The 18,757-nt window shown below is 39.5% G+C and overlaps 1 protein-coding gene across 2 annotated transcripts in view; it reads right to left on the reverse strand.

Annotated features, from left to right (window-relative positions):
- Nucleotides 1–513: 513 nt before the first annotated feature.
- The window catches only part of LOC138491214 (zinc metalloproteinase-disintegrin-like VLAIP-B), a 253,879-nt gene continuing 235,635 nt past the window's right edge, over nucleotides 514–18,757 (reverse strand). For both annotated transcript variants that reach the window (XM_069617601.1, XM_069617600.1), the window contains 5 exons: nucleotides 18,157–18,222; nucleotides 12,161–12,211; nucleotides 5,942–6,016; nucleotides 2,757–2,846; nucleotides 514–1,055 (listed from right to left, as the gene is read on the reverse strand). In XM_069617601.1, coding sequence (XP_069473702.1) covers nucleotides 1,020–1,055; nucleotides 2,757–2,846; nucleotides 5,942–6,016; nucleotides 12,161–12,211; nucleotides 18,157–18,222 — 318 coding nt within the window. In that variant the 3' untranslated portion in view covers nucleotides 514–1,019. The remainder of the gene's footprint in view (nucleotides 1,056–2,756; nucleotides 2,847–5,941; nucleotides 6,017–12,160; nucleotides 12,212–18,156; nucleotides 18,223–18,757) is intronic.

Genomic DNA, 18,757 nt, shown 5'->3' on the forward strand with positions numbered 1-18,757 from the left:
ATCAGCCGTTTCAATGGACCAACAATGTAATACCTCTTTTCATACATTAGTGTGACTGCTTCTTTGGTGTACACATCAGGTAAATGACAGGTCATGGGTAGGTGGGACATGTATCGAGAACAATGTTATGTACAACAAATACTACAAATATATTCCTTCCTGAGAATAAGCAGGACAGCATTTCTCATGCAACTCAGTATCGCTATGGATGATATAGTTTGGAGATAGTATTTCATGCAGAGGAGTAGCTGCATGAAATACTATCCAGAGTCATTTTGGAAACCGAATCAACTTGACAAACGACAGCAGGGGATGGAAAAAGCTGAATCCCCACTCCCTCGCTCTCCCGATACAATGTGTGATTGCAGAACGTACATACGACTAGGCAAGGTCTGACATGTCATCTATGTAGATCAAGCTAATACACGGATGTGAACAAAGGCTATAGTTTGCGTTACCTAGTGGTAACCCGAATCAGGCTTTTATGCGCATAGAAGACATCACATTGCAGAGTTCTAGGATAACTATAACAAATTTAATGTATTACAGTTCCACACACTCAGTGATTGTTTCAATCACATGCAGAAATGTCACAAAACTGTGCTTAAAAAAGGAGCATTTCCAGCAATTAGGTTTGAACACCATTAAAAGCCCAGTAAAACAGAAAGGTGTTGGACTACTGCACTGCATTACTAGAATTCCCAAATGTGTCCCAACAAGGTCAATGAACACAGACACTCAGCAAGACAGTACCTTGCAGAATTGCCCGATGATTGGCAGGTAGACAATGCATTGGGCTATTGGCAATAGACAATTGGCAATGCAGAAAAGAGAACAGCTCTGTTGATAAAATATTGTAGACGTCTTACAATATTCATGATTTAGTCCTTAAAAACCCTAAAGTGCATGTTCTAAAACAAGTTGAATGTTGCAGCCATGATTCCAGGCAGGCAGCGACGGCTTTGGTCATTATCCAAGCAGGTAAAAAAAATAAAATAAAAAAAAAAACATTCAGTGCTTCAAATTTTTGTTCGACTGGTAGGGGGCTTTAAAGCCTAAAGAGAAGGGAATACACAAACAGTTTATAAGACTGAGGATATTATTATCACTTTGAAAGACCACCCGATTCCCATCCAATTGATAGTTTGCCATTTTTTCCCTTTTAAAATGTTCACACAAATGCAAAATTGTATGCACTTTCTTTCTTCTTTCAATCATCCAATGTATTAAGAATGGTTATGGAAATAAAAGAAAAAGTGAACCAGTCCTGAGATTGACTAACAACCCGGACAAACCGTCTTCCGCCTACTATGATGTCTGCAAAAACTGCAGTACAAGTTTAAAATGGTAATATGCAGACACTAGCACAAGGCTATCAAATGTATGCTAACACACAAAGTTGGCCAGCGTGGATCACAATTTAAAGTATATGAAGTTATTGAATCCATTTCTCACACACAGTAACCGTACTCGCAGAAAACGATAGCAAGACAGGAAGGCATCAGTTGACAGAACCGGGCTACGCTATGCATGCTCCTGGATCGAAGTCCTAACACCATCCCTTCTATGTGGTCACAAACACAGAATGTTTAACAGCAACGTATTATGTGTGGACAAAGTGTCAATACGCCAGATGGTTTTATTATTGGACGGAAAGGGTGATGGGCAGAGAAAAGAGGCAGTGTGGCTGTCTTGTCAACATCAAACCTGAGTTTTGAGCCCTCAAAAGAGGTTTCTTGGAGTGTGATGATATATTACTGGCCACATCGGATTCATGATTAAAACCACACATCTTTGCTTGTTATTTTATTTAATAAGTTACTATGCATGTGGTAAAACAACAAACGTTCGACACTACACTGATTTGCTCGGGTTTATGACACTTCTCATCCCTTCACTCCCTGCATGTTATGCATCGGTGGCCCATAAGAATATGGACAAAAGAAATGGGTAAAGATTGTGAAAGAATACATTTTTGGCCTTTAGTTTGCTGGTTTATCTTCCAGATCATACTGTCAATTGTTCTGTATTCTGTACAAATTGACATATACTCAATGTATCCTTTTAATTGTGTTGCTATTATGTCACAAGGGCAGGGAAAAAATAACCATTTCTATTTAGTAAATGTTTTCATGTAGGAAATATCAGTGATATGATAAGAAAGGGTGAAATACCATTTCTCACTGGTTCAGATGTTTATGTGCAACCAGGTACATTAATTTGAATTGTGTTTTCAGTTAAAGTTAGGGGTATGCTATGTTGGCAAAGGAACATTTTTAACATGAATTGGGGATAAGGATGCCATATCTACAGTTATAAAGAGGCTTGTGGGAACCAAACGAGGTCTTGAGATTTGACAACTATTTGCAAATATATTTCAAATGTTGAAACTGAAATTTAAGAATTCGCTCATTGGCTCTCCTGACTCGAAAATATTAAACATTTTGAGAGAGGATATTTAGCCATGAGATAGGTTTATGGCAGTCTAAGTAAAGCTTGAAGTTAATGAACATTTTTTTGTAATTTGAAAATAAACAAATGTTCATAGTGTCAGTCCTGATCTTGGTCTTTTGATATGGGAGGAGTAGTAGTATTCCCTTGTGCGATGGTGTACAGTTGGGATTTTACGCACTCTAAGAATGTCAAAGACCCAAAAAGGGTATATTGTACTGCTTTAGAAGACGACATCCCTAGTTTTGAGTAGACTTTTCAGTGCAAATTAGTGAACAACTTGGTAGTGACAGACTAGGATTTACCTGTGGTGGAGGTGGTGGTACAACTGGTGGTTGTTTTGGCATAACTGGCTTCCCCATAGGAACAGATGGAGGCGTGTTAAGCTGTGATCCCTAGGATAAAAAAAAGGTTTTACATGAAATAATGCAAAAATACTTGCAATAAATGAACCCAACAAATTCTTAGAATTAACATGCATCTGATGGTTGATCGGGTTACAAAGCTGGTTAATATACACATGCATAAACAACAAATATTGTGACTCATCTGACTGGTTGCCTGCTTTTTCTCGAATATTAGGCACCCACAACTGTAATACTAATACAGAGAAAACAATATGTACAGAATGTTGCAGAACTGTGATTAACAATTCATGAAGGACGACATTAACGGTTATAAATGGTGCTTTATTACTAAGCAAACTGTTACATTTCAATAAAACAAACACATTAATACAATTATCAAACACATGAAAAAAATCATTATAAAAAGGCCATCAATTATATGAGTACATTTGATGAAAAACAATTATCACAGTTACTCATTTCTTTTCTGCGTAGCACAATTATTGCTCGTCTATGTGTAAAGGAACTTCCTTCCATACATGTTTCTGTTGCACAAAACATATATGCTGGACTGTCTTCAGGAGGGAATTTCAATCCCAATTGAATGTTAAAAAGAAAGGGAGTGGTTGTGAGGCATCTCTTCCAATCCCAGTTGCATTCCCATTTGGAAATCAACTCAATCCATAGTTTTCCATTGCTGCAAATCATATTAAAAACCTGTACTACTTAGTATTTACTGTAAGTGTTTGAAATGTTTCTCCTTAATCAATCTTACCAATACTTTTTGTTAGAAGTACTGTTCCCAGTTACTACATGAGTTTCCACTTGTCCTGTGAAAATTCGAACCTTGCTTTGCCCAGCTGCTGCTTTTGTTTCCTGTGCCTGCCAAATTTCGTATTTAGTTGTGCCCAGCTGCTGCTTGTGTTCACTGTGCCTGCCAAATTTCGTATTTAGTTGTGCCCAGCTGCTGCTTGTGTTCACTGTGCCTGCCAAATTTCGTATTTACTTGTACCCAGGTACTGCTCGAGTTCACCTTGCCGGCCAAATTTCGTATATAGTTGTGCCCAGGTATTGCTTGTGTTCACTTTGCCGGCCAAATTTCGTATATAGTTGTGCCCAGGTATTGCTTGTGTTCACCTTGCCGGCCAAATTTCGTATATAGTTGTGCCCAGGCATTGCTTGTGTTCACCTTGCCTGCCAAACTTCGTATTTAATCGTGTCCAGCTGCTGTTTAGGATTTTCCTATCCTGCAAAATTCTAACTTTGCTGTGTCCAGCTGGTGTTTTCACCTGTCCTGTCAAAAGTCAAATTGGCTGTGCCATTTGATGCCTCCACTGCCTGCCCTGTCTCTGCCTTCCCTCCTCTCGCACCCCACCCTCTCTGCTAGCCCTTTCCCTTCAGCTATACTCCATGTATTGTCTGTGTACTGCCCCCCCCTCCATTTCCAATACCCTACACCTTCCTGGTATGATAGGTTATTTATAACGTGCTTAATAGCCAGGAGGTGTCTAAGCACGGACCCAGGGATCGAGTATGTGTTGCTCCAAGTCGCCTTGCTTCCAAGGGGAGCATGTTGCCCCTCCTCCCTACGTGCCCACTCCCCTATACTTTTATTCTGCTTTCGCCTCAGAGCATCGTATTAGTCTACCCTTACTATGCCCCTCCTCCATCCCCCTATATGCAACTTAGCATTGTAGCCTGTCTGTTCTACCCTGCCCCCCCTCCTTTACCCCATTTGTTTAAGGCACTTTGAAAAACTAAGGTCTGTCGTCAGGCATCAAAGAGTTATCTCCACTGTTATATGTATCACTTGCACTTATTCCTGCTCTGTGCAGGCTTCTATCATTCAGAAGGTCAAGGGCTCGGAAAGACTTGTTTTTTTCCCCCCAGTGTGTTCTCCCCCCCTCCCTCCTTTAGTGCTTTGAAACACTCCTCTGGGCCCAATTCTCAACTGGTGTTAAGTACCGAAAAAGGTAATTAAAAGCGTTAACAACCTTTTCGCTACTTAAGACCTATTCTGAAGGTGGCGCAATCTTCCGAAGTCAGTAGGATTGCTCCATTTTCGGAATGCATGTGGGGTTGCTAGGATGGGTTGGAAACCAAGCTAGCAACCGCCACATTCGTTACTTGACTCTTTAAACTGGTATTCTTGAGGCACACCTCCAGTTTAATATATGCGCTAAAGTGGTTCACATATACGGTACCATTTTGGTGCCATTTTTCTGGAGGAGTGCCACAAGAAGCCTTGTTGCAGTGCAGGTAAGCAGCTTCAACGTTGCAGGATACAAGATTGAAGCTGCTTACTTTGGTGTACATGATAGCGTTCATATACACCACACCGGTGTATATGAACACTTTCATATGCAAAGTAAGCAGCTTCAACGTTGTATCCTGCAACCTTGAAGCTGCTTACTTTGGTTGGTGTACATTAAAGTGTTCATATACACCAGTGTTCGAGGCAGCAGTTTTGTAAAATAATGAATATGTCGTTATTTTACAAAAATGCTGCCGAGATTTCAGGATTGCGCCCGTTAAGCTAAAAACAGGCGCAATACACACGGTGCACTGTCGTGAACTACGAGGATCCCCAGGCCCACTTAAGAATAGTGATCTGGCACAGTGAATCGTACTCTTTAGCACGTTCACTGCGCCAAGTTAAGAATCGGGAACTGTGTATAGGCGCTATATAAATGAATACATGAATACAACAAATTTTCATCAGGAAATCAGTAAAAAGTCCACTTCGCTCAGTACCTAATCTAAAAGCCACTTTGTTTAAGATTGGTTGTTCAAAAAGTCTTCTGGAACTGCTTCCTGAGTCCCCGTTAGGAAAGTGCATGACCCCCTCTGATCAACAGGAAGCTCAAATCACCTATAGATCTTCCTCACTTCAATTCAAATATCTTTATTTATCCCCAACATGGCTTTGAGGCATTGCATATTCCCTGTACCTCAACTCTTCATATCCCAACTTAGCCCTATAGATGTAGTTGCATCTCTGAGCTTCACCTTCCAACCGCGGGGCTTGCTCAAGGGAATTACATGCATCATCACCTTGCGAATGCAACATTAATGAGCTAAACAATATTCAAAAAGCATGCAATTCAGTGAAACAGCATACAATGTTCCTTGACATTACTTACAAAACTGCTTAATGCCTTGGGAGCAGCTGCCTTGGCTACTGGAATTGGAGGTGGTGGAGTGTTCGGCTTCATAGGCTAACAAAAAAAAAAAAAATAAGAACATTTTGAAGAAGGAAAACTAGAGAACATTTATTTTCAAGTTTGGCCTCCTGAATCCCACCACAAATCTATAGTGAGCACCAGAAAGCAGCCCTATGCTCAAAGGAGGTGGTTGTACACTCCCTTGTCGCGCTCTTAAACACTTGTGTACCAGCGCGATATAAATAAAATATAATTTCATTTAACATAAAAGCATGTTTAAAGTTTTAATAATATATATTGGTTCCTTTGGTGGAGTGGAAAAAGGATCCTAAATAATAAAACGATGTAAATATTGTTTTATTATTTGGAGTGACAACATGGAGATTCAGCCGACACGTAAATAATACTTAAAGGCACTTATATTGTTTAGATCAGGCAATGCCCCCTATACTCCGGCAGAGAACGGTTTCGATTAGGGGTTAAAATAAAAACATATAAGAATGTTATAAACAGAGCTATCATGTAATTGAAAGTCTGTGGGAGAGATCTTTTTGAAATAGTGGTCTAATACATCCAGATTGTAATTTATCATAAGCCATTCGTTATGTAATGTAATCATAATGTAACGGTACCATCTTAATGTTGTAATACCATCGTAATGGACAACAATTGCATTATTCTGCATACGATACTTCAGTGGCCTTATAAGATTGCCCCACAGTTCTAAAGAAAATTATACTATAATAGTTATTTAAGGGATAAGGTGCAAGTGATACAATAGGATTGGTTAACTTTGACATCTTCACGCTGTACTTGAGACACCATTTCACTTCTCTCCCCAACCAAAGTTAATAGTCATACATTTTTCTTGGCTATGCTCCATGGAGGGGATCTCATCCGCTACCCGCTATGACTCCAATCCACGGCTTTGATCTATCCCGCTCCAAAACAACACATTGGAAACATATCTAAATCTCATCTCATAAATTCCTACCCTGAGTCTCATTCACACACTGAAGTCCATCCCCGCCCAGAAGTCCATTCCTTTCAACTCGCCAGAGTCATATGTAAAATGTTGGTCGATCTAAAAACACTTCGAAATTAAATGTGTTACTACCACATTGCAACTTTAGGTAATTACAACATGCATTGTTCAATTTGTTTTCTTGTTTTGTTTTAATACTGTAAAAATAGCATATCACCAAAAGTATGTCACTTTGGTACGAGCTATCAGCTCCAAGTTCTGTGCCAGAAAAAAGTAGAAGGCTGCAAAAACCTGCATTGTCTTTTGGCATCCTTATCATGTACAGTGGTGGTGGTACAATTTAGGAATGATCATAGTCTTTAAGCTGTGCTGGGGGATAAAGTCCTGCAGCCAACTTTGCTAATGCCCTTACAGACAACAGATGAAGGGATTCCTGCCAATAGCAGCAGGGGGCAAGCATTGTGCTATACTAAATACCTTCTTTCAGTCAACTGCTTTACTTCAACTGTCTATTAAATAATTGCCACAAAAAGACCCATGACACATGCCAAAGGGTGTTCCACTATATCTCATCAATCGACGCTTGCCATGGCACAGCCACTGGCCACACTCTGCATCAATTCAAAATAATGACTGAATGGAACAACCTATTGATGTTGCCATATACCCCCCCCCCAATCTAGCAAATAACCATTGTGATGAATCAAATACAGGGAATTCTTCCCTTCTCCCCACGGAGTAGCCACACCTTATAAGAGGAGGGAGGAGAGCCTGGTACACAACACAATCACTAGGGGAGATTGCAAGTGTAATATTCGTATATCTCCCTATTCTTATGAATCACCAATCTTTGCAGGATATATGGCAGTAGAACCTTATAATAATATACAATGGTCTTTAAACGTTTTTGGCTTGGTTTCTGACTGTGTGACACTCCTCCCTGAAGCACAGGACCAATACGGTTCTCTCTCACAGCAAGCACGAACGAAAAAGGCTCTGTAGCCGAACAGTGAGAGGCAGAGCCAATCCATGGCTAGAGAACAGAGGTCTGTGTTGGAGCAAAGAGGACGGACGCAATATTTCACCGCCACTTGGAGGCAGGACAAGTTGGAGGCATTGTGGTAGGAGAGCCTGCGGAACACTGCTGATCCCAGGTCAGAGGAGGAGAGATCAGAGCCGCTGAGAGGGACAAGGAAGAAACTGCTGCAGACAGTACAGGAAAGGAGACGCTGAAGACTGGAACATGCTTGGCTGTGGGAACTATGAGCAGAGACCCAATAGCAAGAATGTTGGATTTGTGGTTCTGTCACTGGAAGACTCTGCAACATCCTGCCACAATAAAATTGGTAAGCAGCTGGAGACTGGAAGTAGCTAGAGTGTGGAGGCACATGAAAATCTGAGGGGGGCTAATGCAATGAAGGGCGTGGCATAGGCTGAAGCTACTACCAAACCTAGAGTGGTTACAAGTGCAACACCCTGAGGAGGGGAGAAACCAGAGAGTCAAACAACCCATGCGGACCCAGAATAAGAATGCCCCATGAGGGTGTAAAGACAATGACAAAGCCCACGGGGGGCTAATCCAATGAAGGGCCTAGGAATTCCCAACACTGCTAAAACCCTTTGAGGAGTTATATGTGTGAATGCCCAGGAAAGAGGAATACCTAGAGAATTAAAGGACCTAAGAGGGTCCCAGAATGAAGTGGAGCGAAGGATACAGATGAAGCACGCAAGGTGCTAATACAGTGAAAGGTCTAGGAGGGGCCAAAACTGAAAAGAATCTGTGATGGGTTAAAAGCATAACTATCCTAAGAAGGGGAAACTAGACCCGAGGACAGCCCAGACGCGAGTATGTGTCACAATAGAAGCCGGAATACTGATTGGAAAACAAGTCTACTCTAAAAGCTCTGCAGGAGGGGAAAGCAAACCAGAAAGTCAGAGGCCAAAATGGTCAGATAGTTCAAGCTTAACTATAAGTGACTGTTAAATAGAATTTACATCTTGGGCCTCATTATGACCCGGCGGTAAGGGATTACCGGTACTGGTAAAGGCACCGTTGCCGGTAATCACTTACCGCCCTATTCCGAGGTCCCTTTGCGGGTCCTCCCTTAACAGCTGGAAAAACCAGCCGTTAAGGACAGGACCCACAAAGGGACTTTAGAGGTAATAACGGTACTGCAATTTGCAGTACCGTTATTACCGTCTTCCCCATTCCGATTGAGCAATAGGGGGCTAAAATGGAATGGGAAAGGGCCATGGTGAACGGGGAATTACCGCCCCCGCCAACCTTGGAATGGGGCGGTAATTGCTCCATTCACCATGGCGGACCCCAGAAGAGGACATTCACAGAGGAACTACAGCACTCTTCCATTCAACACCCTCATTGACGGGGTGGGGGGCATAGACCTGAACAGAACAGTTGCCAAACACAGAATGGACTCCACCACTAAAGGGATATCTGAAGTGAGGAAAGCTATTTTTTCCATCACAACTCCAACCATATTTTCCAGCAAACAACGCCCCCTTTAGAATCAATAAAAAGAAACACCTACTTACAATACAACATAGGTGAAATGGCAGAGGCTTCATCAAGGCCGGGAAGATTGATCACGTGCAAGGCCCTTCACTTGGTAGCAGAACAAAGCAAAGCAGCACAGTTTCTGAGACCGGTCCCACAAGAGACTGGACTCCAGCATTAAGCACGATATAAGATGCCAATTTAATTGTTTTAATTACTTTTCTAAAAAGGTTCACCACCCTGAAAATATCTTTTGGAAAAGGATGTGAAAAAGTAAACCCACCTAGTTATGGGCCATAGTTTTATCTGAGTTGGGGCATTGTTTATTATGTGTTTCACATAGTTTCCAGTAATACAATTCCTTTGTGTTATTCAATTTCAAAAAGGTCCAAAGGCAATTAGAACCAAATGGAGGCTTTGGCTCATCTTTGCCCATGAATATCCAGGTGGCCTGGGTTCCACGTTATAACATATTGATCCATCGATCTTCAGTCTCACTGCGTTTCTTTATGTTCCTGGTACAATTCTAGCCAATACCCTTTTTGAAGCACTGATGGAATGGGTAGAAGAGAAAGAGTTCTGAAAGGGATTCCTCAACAAGGCTCTACACTTTGCAAATACCTCATTGCTTTTATTACTTGCTAAATTATTCTGGATGGAGGGAAAAATCAAACACATGTTGCAGGAGGTTTGATTATACCCCTTTTTTGATGGTGAGTATATCGCTCCTTTGTGCAAAAATAATTTGCTGGGATCATGAATGGTGGAGGGATTAAAGAAGATGTTGCTAGCCCTTTATCAAGATTGTTCTGTGGTGGTTTGGTTTTATTGCAAAGTGGGGTAGCAAGAGTTTGAAATTTTGTTTGTTGGCAGTCTTGCTAGAGATCTGTGGATTTTAACTCAAACTGAGGCAAACACATTTTCAATTACTAGCACATGTGGATGGCCTCATTACAGCAGATTGGATTGCAATGGTTACTGTATTTTCGGGGATATATCTGTGGCCCTCGGAAGGCAAAAACAGTCTCAAAATAAACATTCCAAATTACGCAACTTGTGATTCACAATAAAGAAAATCGTTGAGACAAAAAGGTTTGGGCTATTAGATCGCAAACCTTTGGAATTGGTGAGGGATTAGAAGTTCTTAAGAGTTGAAAGTGATTGTGTTAATGCACCAAGGAAAAGTAAAGAACAATAGAAGAAATAGAATGACATCGCTGTTGGGTTTTGATTAGCAGTATGGTGTAGGTGTATATAAATTGTCACATCGGCCTATGAAGCAAAGGATGGGGAAAGTAATCTTTTTTTATGCCAAATTATGACTACCATTTGGAGTTCCTCGTTTCACCAAGATGGAGTTGTTTTCGTGGAGGCATTATCTGGGTTACGTAAAGGGTACATCAATGCAAAATGTAAGAAACAAATAATGTATAATCTCACTTGCAAAACACGCCATCTTAAGATCATTAATTTTATATTGGATACATTTAGTTTGCATAGGATACTACCTTCTCGATTATGATGCAAAATGTACTTGGAGACAAAAGAGAAGGCATATACGTCACACCACAGATAGTGTAGGTTTTCTAAATTATCCTCACCTAAACTATTAATCTTGCAAGCTAAAACATGAAATATTAAACTAAAGACAATTACATGAAGGAAATCTGACACCAATATGTATTTGGTGTCGAAGGCTTGCTCTATATTTTGAAGGTTTTATTGGACAAGTTGGAGCACATAAAGGACCAGCCTCATTAAATGTAAATGTTATCCCATTACACATGGGGAAATTACATTGCATGTGCCACTGATGTGAAAGCACCTGGGTAGTAGAGACTAAGCACCATTTGATTAAATCTTGCATAGCTTATATTGATACAAAATGGTGTTTCTTAGGGTGGATGCCAGAAGAGCAAAGCATGTATTATGATGATCAGGGTGTCCAGTCATAATGTCGAACCAATAATGTCGAATCCAAAAAGTCGAAAACAAAAATTTCGAATTTTTTATTTTTTTATTTATATATTTTTTTTGGGCTCCAGGGGGTAAAAAAAAGGGGGTAAAAAAAAGGGGGGTTGGGGGGAACATTTCGAAAAAAAAAGCAACCAAAAAAAAATTTGACATTTTTGTTTTCGACCTTTTGACTTTCGACATTATTGGATTCGACTTTTTGACTATAAACCGATGATCAGTGTGCATGATTTTACTAAGTGGAGAATATCCAAAGGAAATGCAATTTTTAAAAGTTTTGACTGAGCATTTCGGCGAGCCTTCAGCAGCTTAATCGGATGGACAATCTTAAAAGCATTGTAGGTCATTTTTGTGAAGGAGAGGATGTATCATGCATACTAAACTGTTAGCTTGTAGAGTAGGAATAGGCCAATCATTTATAGTAAATGTTGCATTTACTTTATTGTATTTTCTGATGTATCACTTTGTATATGTTCAAAGTTTTCAATTAATATGTTGATATAACAGATCCTAAAAGAAGGCAAAATAAATGTGCTCAGAGCTTTTTTTTTTACAAATACATTTTCCTATTTAAAATTTTAAGACAACGAAGAGTAATGCACCATAAATCTGACCAATTACTTGAAAAATTAAACTCAAACAAACAGTAGCAAAAATATATCTTTGATCAATCAGGATGATTTTAATATTTTCATTTTTTTGCAAACTTAATTTGAAAGCTTACTTTTGCATTTCCATAAAGGGGTCGGTTAATGGGCTCTGGACTCGGGGAGGCCTGCAGAGAAAAAGATTAACATACAATGAGTCTTGAAATACAAAATGTGAATTTATTTTTAACCAGGTTGAGTCTGTTATTTTGAATTTTCCCCCCAAAAAAAAGTATTTGTAGCACTTTAAATACATATAGAGAATACTTGATATAACTTAAAATGTCATCTGCTATTGCCAATAGCAGTGTAAAAAACATCGACATAGATTTCTGGAAAATGTAGTGTTGCCACTGATATTTCAAGAAGGGCTACTAGCTAAGCTACACATTGACTTTTTATTTGCAAAGCAGTGTTGGGCATTTTATAATAAAGATTAGGACTAAAGTGATTATAATGGAAAGGCCTTCCAGGCAACTTATCTATACAGTCTAATATAAGATGTACCATCTTTGGAGCAGAGCATATGGGGGTTTTCAAAAGTGTTCAAAGAATGATCCATGATATATGTGAAAGGCAGGCCCAGAATTAATGGAGTTATTTTGCAAGGAATACCCCCAAGCCATTTAATCCGACATATACTCAAATTTCTTCATGTGTCTTTCCAATGTGAATAGTATATGTAGATGTCATTACAGCAAACGGTGTATTACGGTCAATGTGAAAATATATAATGTTTTCCTCAATTCTCTATTTCAATAAGTCATTCAAATTATGTTGAGTGAAACTCAAGAATAGGAATGGAAATTCTATTAATTTTGTTTTGATGTGCGATGCACATGGAACAGATAGGTCTGCGATTATAAATGAAGGAATTAAGGCCACAATAGCTGGATTGAAAGAGCAGAATGAAATTGCATTGTACTATTTTATTCTCACACATAGGGATACATAAGGAGTTCATGGTCCCCAGTTCAGTTCAAAATGGATAGAAACTAAAGAGTTGCCGGCTATAGTTAGACCAGATGGCTTTTAAAGACCACCCTGAGATGCTTCTTGATTGTATTCAATGCAGCCTATCAGTGTGCAATCGCTCGCTGTAGATTGTCTTTGGGCATGAACCAAAAGCACCAGGCCTTGCTTCAAAGAGATGTCAAATGCTTTATTTTACAACAACTAATACATAGAAATCATTAGCATATGACGAGGTCAGCCAAGGAGGTCACTAATTTATAATATTTAGACACTATGTCGACTCTGCCCTCTTGAGGGGGAAATGCTTCAAGTGCATACATTAGGAATCTCAATGCATTCACATGAACCAACTAATGCCTACAAATGTGTAGGAATAAAATGCATCCTTGCATCGTCGAGCTTTAGATATGCTGTAACAAAGAAATCTCTATCAGAATCTTGAAACGGCAAAAAATGTATAAAAAAATTCAAAAAGTATTAGGATTCCATTATGCAATATATCAAAGTGTTCGTCTAGGTGTGTCGAATCTAAACATATACACTTTATCTGATAAGTCAGAGGTTAGAGCATAAAAACAAAATTAGCGTCTTCTTTGAAAGAGCAGCTGCCCCATCCATTTTGGTTAGGTGACTGGGAAAACTATGCTAAGAGTTGGGGCGGGGTAAAGGCCAATAAGAAGAGCACATCCAGGGGAGAAAGAGGAAAAGTCTGCATTATGGAATACTGAGCGAGAAAGAGGCAGAAGGGAAAGAAACTGGAGATTGGAGAACACAAAGGACAGATGTGTCCATTGAGAAAAAAAAAAAAAAAAAAAACAGAGCTGCCATAGAAGGATGTTCATTCTGCACAGGGGAATGTACTTCCAAACTAAACACCTGAATTCAGAGCTTGCTGACAAAATGATACCTGCATGACTGGGTTCTTGGATGACTCTTCCAAAATCAGAAGATGCATCTTAAAAAGGTAATTCAAAAGAAACCCCCACCCATTCCCCAAAATTGTACAACTTTGATCAGGGTAAAATCTGGGAAGGGAAAATGACTGGGAATATAGAGGGGGTATAATTTGAAAGTAGGGACACGTGTGCTATTATGCTAATTCTGTGTGTTTCTCGTGTATATAACAAATAAAAAGTGACATTTGGTTGGTTTTAGGTCCATTCCACTTCAGAATGTAAAAAACGGAAAACGTGTAGGCTGCCACTTTAAAATGGGACTGCCTTGGTAAAGTTACATTTTAGTGGAGAATATAAGTAATAGTTTGAATCGCTGCAGAGCCACATTGGGCCATAATATAATGCATTGTAATATTGCCTGGAGAGACATCAAACAGTTCATTCCATTGAGAGCCATAGAATAGTCTGGAGGTTTGCGTGATGAAATGTATATTGAAAGAATGAATTCTATTCAAAGTGCAAATCCTCTGCATTCTCCCATAGGTCAATGCCTAGGCAGAGTCAGGTGTAGTGTAGAAGGGAAGAGGGCTTTCAACTAAATATTTGTTAACGGAGAATAGTACATCTTCAGCCCAGAAATCTAAAGCGACTGAAAACCTTAACACACACTAACACACACACCACCCTCCTGGTTTACAGAAAGCCACATATACAGGTCTATAGAGAACTTCAGCCACACATGCAGGAAATATAGTGTACATGTGGGTTTATAACTATAAATATATATTCCTGAAGACAGTATTTGTGAATCCAACCGTATATGAGCCAATACAAATGAGTCACTTTTTACATGTAAATGGCCTAACGCAGTCCTATGTTAGCCGGTCTTTGCCTATATTCAAGTGACATCTACATGGCTCATATATTCACACATCTGCACAGGGGAGTTGGTGAACATCTATATTTTTCTCCTGTCTCAAACATTTCTTGATGCTGGAGAACAATCAAATGTTTAACCATGTTAGCACAATATTTTAGTGAGACCTTTTTGATATTCAGCAAAGTCATCAATGCTAAGCACAAATATTAAGTATAGTTTACATTAGAACATAGCATATTTATAAGGAGATTGTTATGATTGAAAGTGGATGGTTTTGTGGACTGAAGATAGGAGATTTACATAGGTTGGGAAAATGTTTTGTATGATTTTATATATACCAGGTTGTAGTGGTTTCCAGGGTAAAGCTGGAGACACAATTGTCTAAAATTGATCCAATTCATTTAAATGTCAATATTTGAATACAGTACTTTGTTCTTTGCCCAAAATTGGAGGGTGGTATTAAGTGGGAACTTTGCATTGGAGTGGCAAATCTGCGTGAGCCAATTATAAAACATTCTAAAATACTCAGCATCATAAAACTAGCTGTGCTGTAATTAAGGATTCCTTCTGAGCACAGACAAAACACATGTTCACTATATTGCTGTACTGTTAATTGCAAGGCAATTTGATTGAATGTGCTTGCCTATTGCAATAAATATGCATTACTAAAGTTAAGGTTGGATCAGGAGAAGATCAGAGCAGGCATTCATGAGATAGATCATTTATGGTGTGCCAAGTTGTAATGAGGGGATTTTCTGGCAGAGGCGAGTAATGGTACATGATCTGGGATTAGTGTACATGTTGGGTAAAATGGCACACATTGAGTTGATCCAGAAGAAGAGTCTGGCATTCCAGAATGATAATTCAATTGGGTTGAACTTTACTGATGACAGTGAGGGTATTAGTGGCTGGCATGTCTCAGTTTATCGTATATACCAAGGTGCTTGGTATAATGGCTAGTACTGAAATATTGTCTGAAGATGGAAGAGTGTATGTACAATAGTACCTGATCAGAACAAAACAGTCCGACTACTAGCATGGGACATTCGTATTGTAGGGTGTAGAAACTTCCCAAAATTCTATCTGGAAAGTCTGTGAGACAATGTAGGCAATTTCTTCTGAGTTTAGTCACCACTCGTATGTTTTAAACATGTGTTCCAGCATACAAAGAATTGCACAAGAAAACTGTCCTGCTGCCAATATAAACAGGAAGTAACTCCTATCGACATAAACCACTGCAGATGTTAATAAGTATATTGTGCCTACTAACATTCTGCCGGTCTGAACCACTGTGATGTTGGAATTAATCAAAATGCATGTTAAATAAGGCTCTGAAAATTAAGCAAGATCTTATGTTGGTATCACCTGTTGACTGGAAGTCATCAGTCAAAGCATAGTTACCTCACCTATATAGTTCTGAACAGAATAGGGCAAACTATTTAATCCTATGCCACAACGACTTCCTGGTGGCTACATCAGGAAGCTGATCATTAAATTACAATTCCACCAGTTGTCTTTAGCATTAAACACTCAAGCATGAAAGAACCGAAAATCAATTGTTGCTTACATGCGAGTCCTTAGCTATAGAGTCTAATATGGACATGATGCTTTTTTGACCTCTTGATGACATTCCTCGAGCACTTTTATAATCCCCTTTTGAGATCATTCAATTTTAGAAATGGGCCTCATTACAAGGCGGGCGGAATGGGTTTAACGGCCCCGGTAATGGTGCCAGCGCCGTTAATCCCATTCCCCCCTATTACGAGGTTCCTTCGCGGGACCCGCTCTGGACGTCTGGTCAGACCAGACGTCCATTGCGGGTCCCGCGAGGGAACCAGGGAGCTAACAACGGGCCCATTGTTAACGGGCCCGTTGTTAGCTCCCTCCCCATTGAGCCCTATGGGGGCTCGAATGCGAATGGGGAAGGTCCGGGTCCGGGTTCTCTGAAGGAGCAAATACCGGGCCCTCCAATGTCAGAATTGCCCGGTATTTCCCCATTCAGGGAACCCGGACCTGAACCACCGAAGCATGGCTGCCTCCAAACTCGTAATGAGGCCCAATGTGTTGTTGGCTATTTTTCCTTCATGCAAGATAAAGACACAATGCAATGTTGGTAAGATGTAGGATGCAGGCTATGCAAATTATCTAAACTATTATATAGTGTTATATTTCAATATCCTATTTTTAAAGTATTTGATAATCTTATTTTACTGACTTTTTGCTGTTTTATGGATTTTATATTTAAAATAAACTTATGTTTGATCATTTAAAAAAAAGATTAATAAAGGATCAGTAGTGTTGACCCTACACACTGCTGAGTGAGAATCTCCAATTATCAATACAGTTTGATCGACTCAGATTATTTGTTTTTTACAATAAAAAGTGAAGGCCAATGATGTATGTTGTGTCTCACAACCGCAAACCCCACCCTGACCCACCCCTTCCAACATCCATGTATATGGAAATGGGCGTGCCAGTGCGATTCATTTTTTGGGAAGGCTTTAACATAGGTTTTTATGAAAATCTAAATGGGTTTCTTTTTTCCTTCCAGCTGAAATGAAGAGGGGTAGGTACAATGTATGGTTATTACAAAATGTTGCATTACATGGATTGGTGAATTGTTTGTCTTGATATGCTCAAAATGTTTGGAAAAAATTGTAAAGTAAATACATTATTCTCGATGCGGAGCTAGCGTGTGCTTTTAATCATCACCCATTTTAAGATGACTGTCCGCTTCAATTGGCATCAATGTTATGTATACTCACAACATTTTACTGATTAGAACGAAACAATGGATGAAAATGTGCAGGAATTCAGGAAGAAAAAAAATCCCTGCCAATTGTCAGCACATTTTATTAACAATATTTTCAATAAAAAATATTTGGTTCTCAGACAATATTTTATAGTGTCCCCATTGAATACCTTTGGGGTAAACAGTGGGATACAGTGCAGACCCCAGATGGGCTCACCTGTGGAAAGGACTTCTTGAAAACAGAAATCCTACTTACTATCATGTGTTTCTGAGGAAAACAATTGCAAACAAAAAAAATCTCTACAGTGTGGCATTTATTTCTGTGACTTCACATTTTGGAAACGTGCAAACGTATAACTGCAGAATCAGCACCTTAGTACTCCCTTGCATTCAGTTGTCACACATGTGATTCTAGACCAACTTCTGAATTGAACGTTCTGGTCTAAATTCAGATTACATTTCTAAAAGAGCTTTCTTCTTTATGTGGACAGCTTTCTTCTTTATATGGACATACTTCTCAGAGTTATCTGTTTGGATTAGAGCAACACAACCACTGGCAAATGAACTTACCACAACATACTGTGGACTGGAGTATCCAACTCTTGTTTGCACGTGACGCCCTTCAGAGGAATTCATCTATTGGAGAAATTCATAATACAAAAGGTAAACAGAAAAGAACCATTACTGTAGATCAATAGATGTGCTTGTAACCGTGCGAGTGACCATTTACCTTGCAGGATAATGATGGGCTACAACCATAATCTCATTTTCACTGGATGCAAAAACCCAGGGTATGATTGGTTAACCAGACCATGCAATATGCTATGAGGTTTATGTCTACACACCACAAAACCACAATCAGAAATACTATCAAATCAAGAAGGCCTTCTACACTTGTGTTAATGGTGCAGTAGATTCACTCTGCAACATTCATACTCTAGGCTCCAGGGCTTGACAAATCTTTATTCAACCAAGAATAATACAGGGGAAGTGTATGTAAAATGCCTTCGGTCAGCAAAACTGGCCCCGTTTCACCAAAAGATGTCATGCAAGGCATTTAATTAAAAATGCTGATTCATCAGAACACCAAATCAATTATGGAAACCAAACCAAAACCCATGTTTGTATAACCTGTAGATTGGAAACCAGTGAATCGGTATATGTGTGGATT

This window comes from Ambystoma mexicanum, chromosome 10 (assembly GCF_040938575.1).
Source record: "Ambystoma mexicanum isolate Mex_15411 chromosome 10, UKY_AmexF1_1, whole genome shotgun sequence".
Lineage (NCBI taxonomy): Eukaryota > Metazoa > Chordata > Amphibia > Caudata > Ambystomatidae > Ambystoma > Ambystoma mexicanum.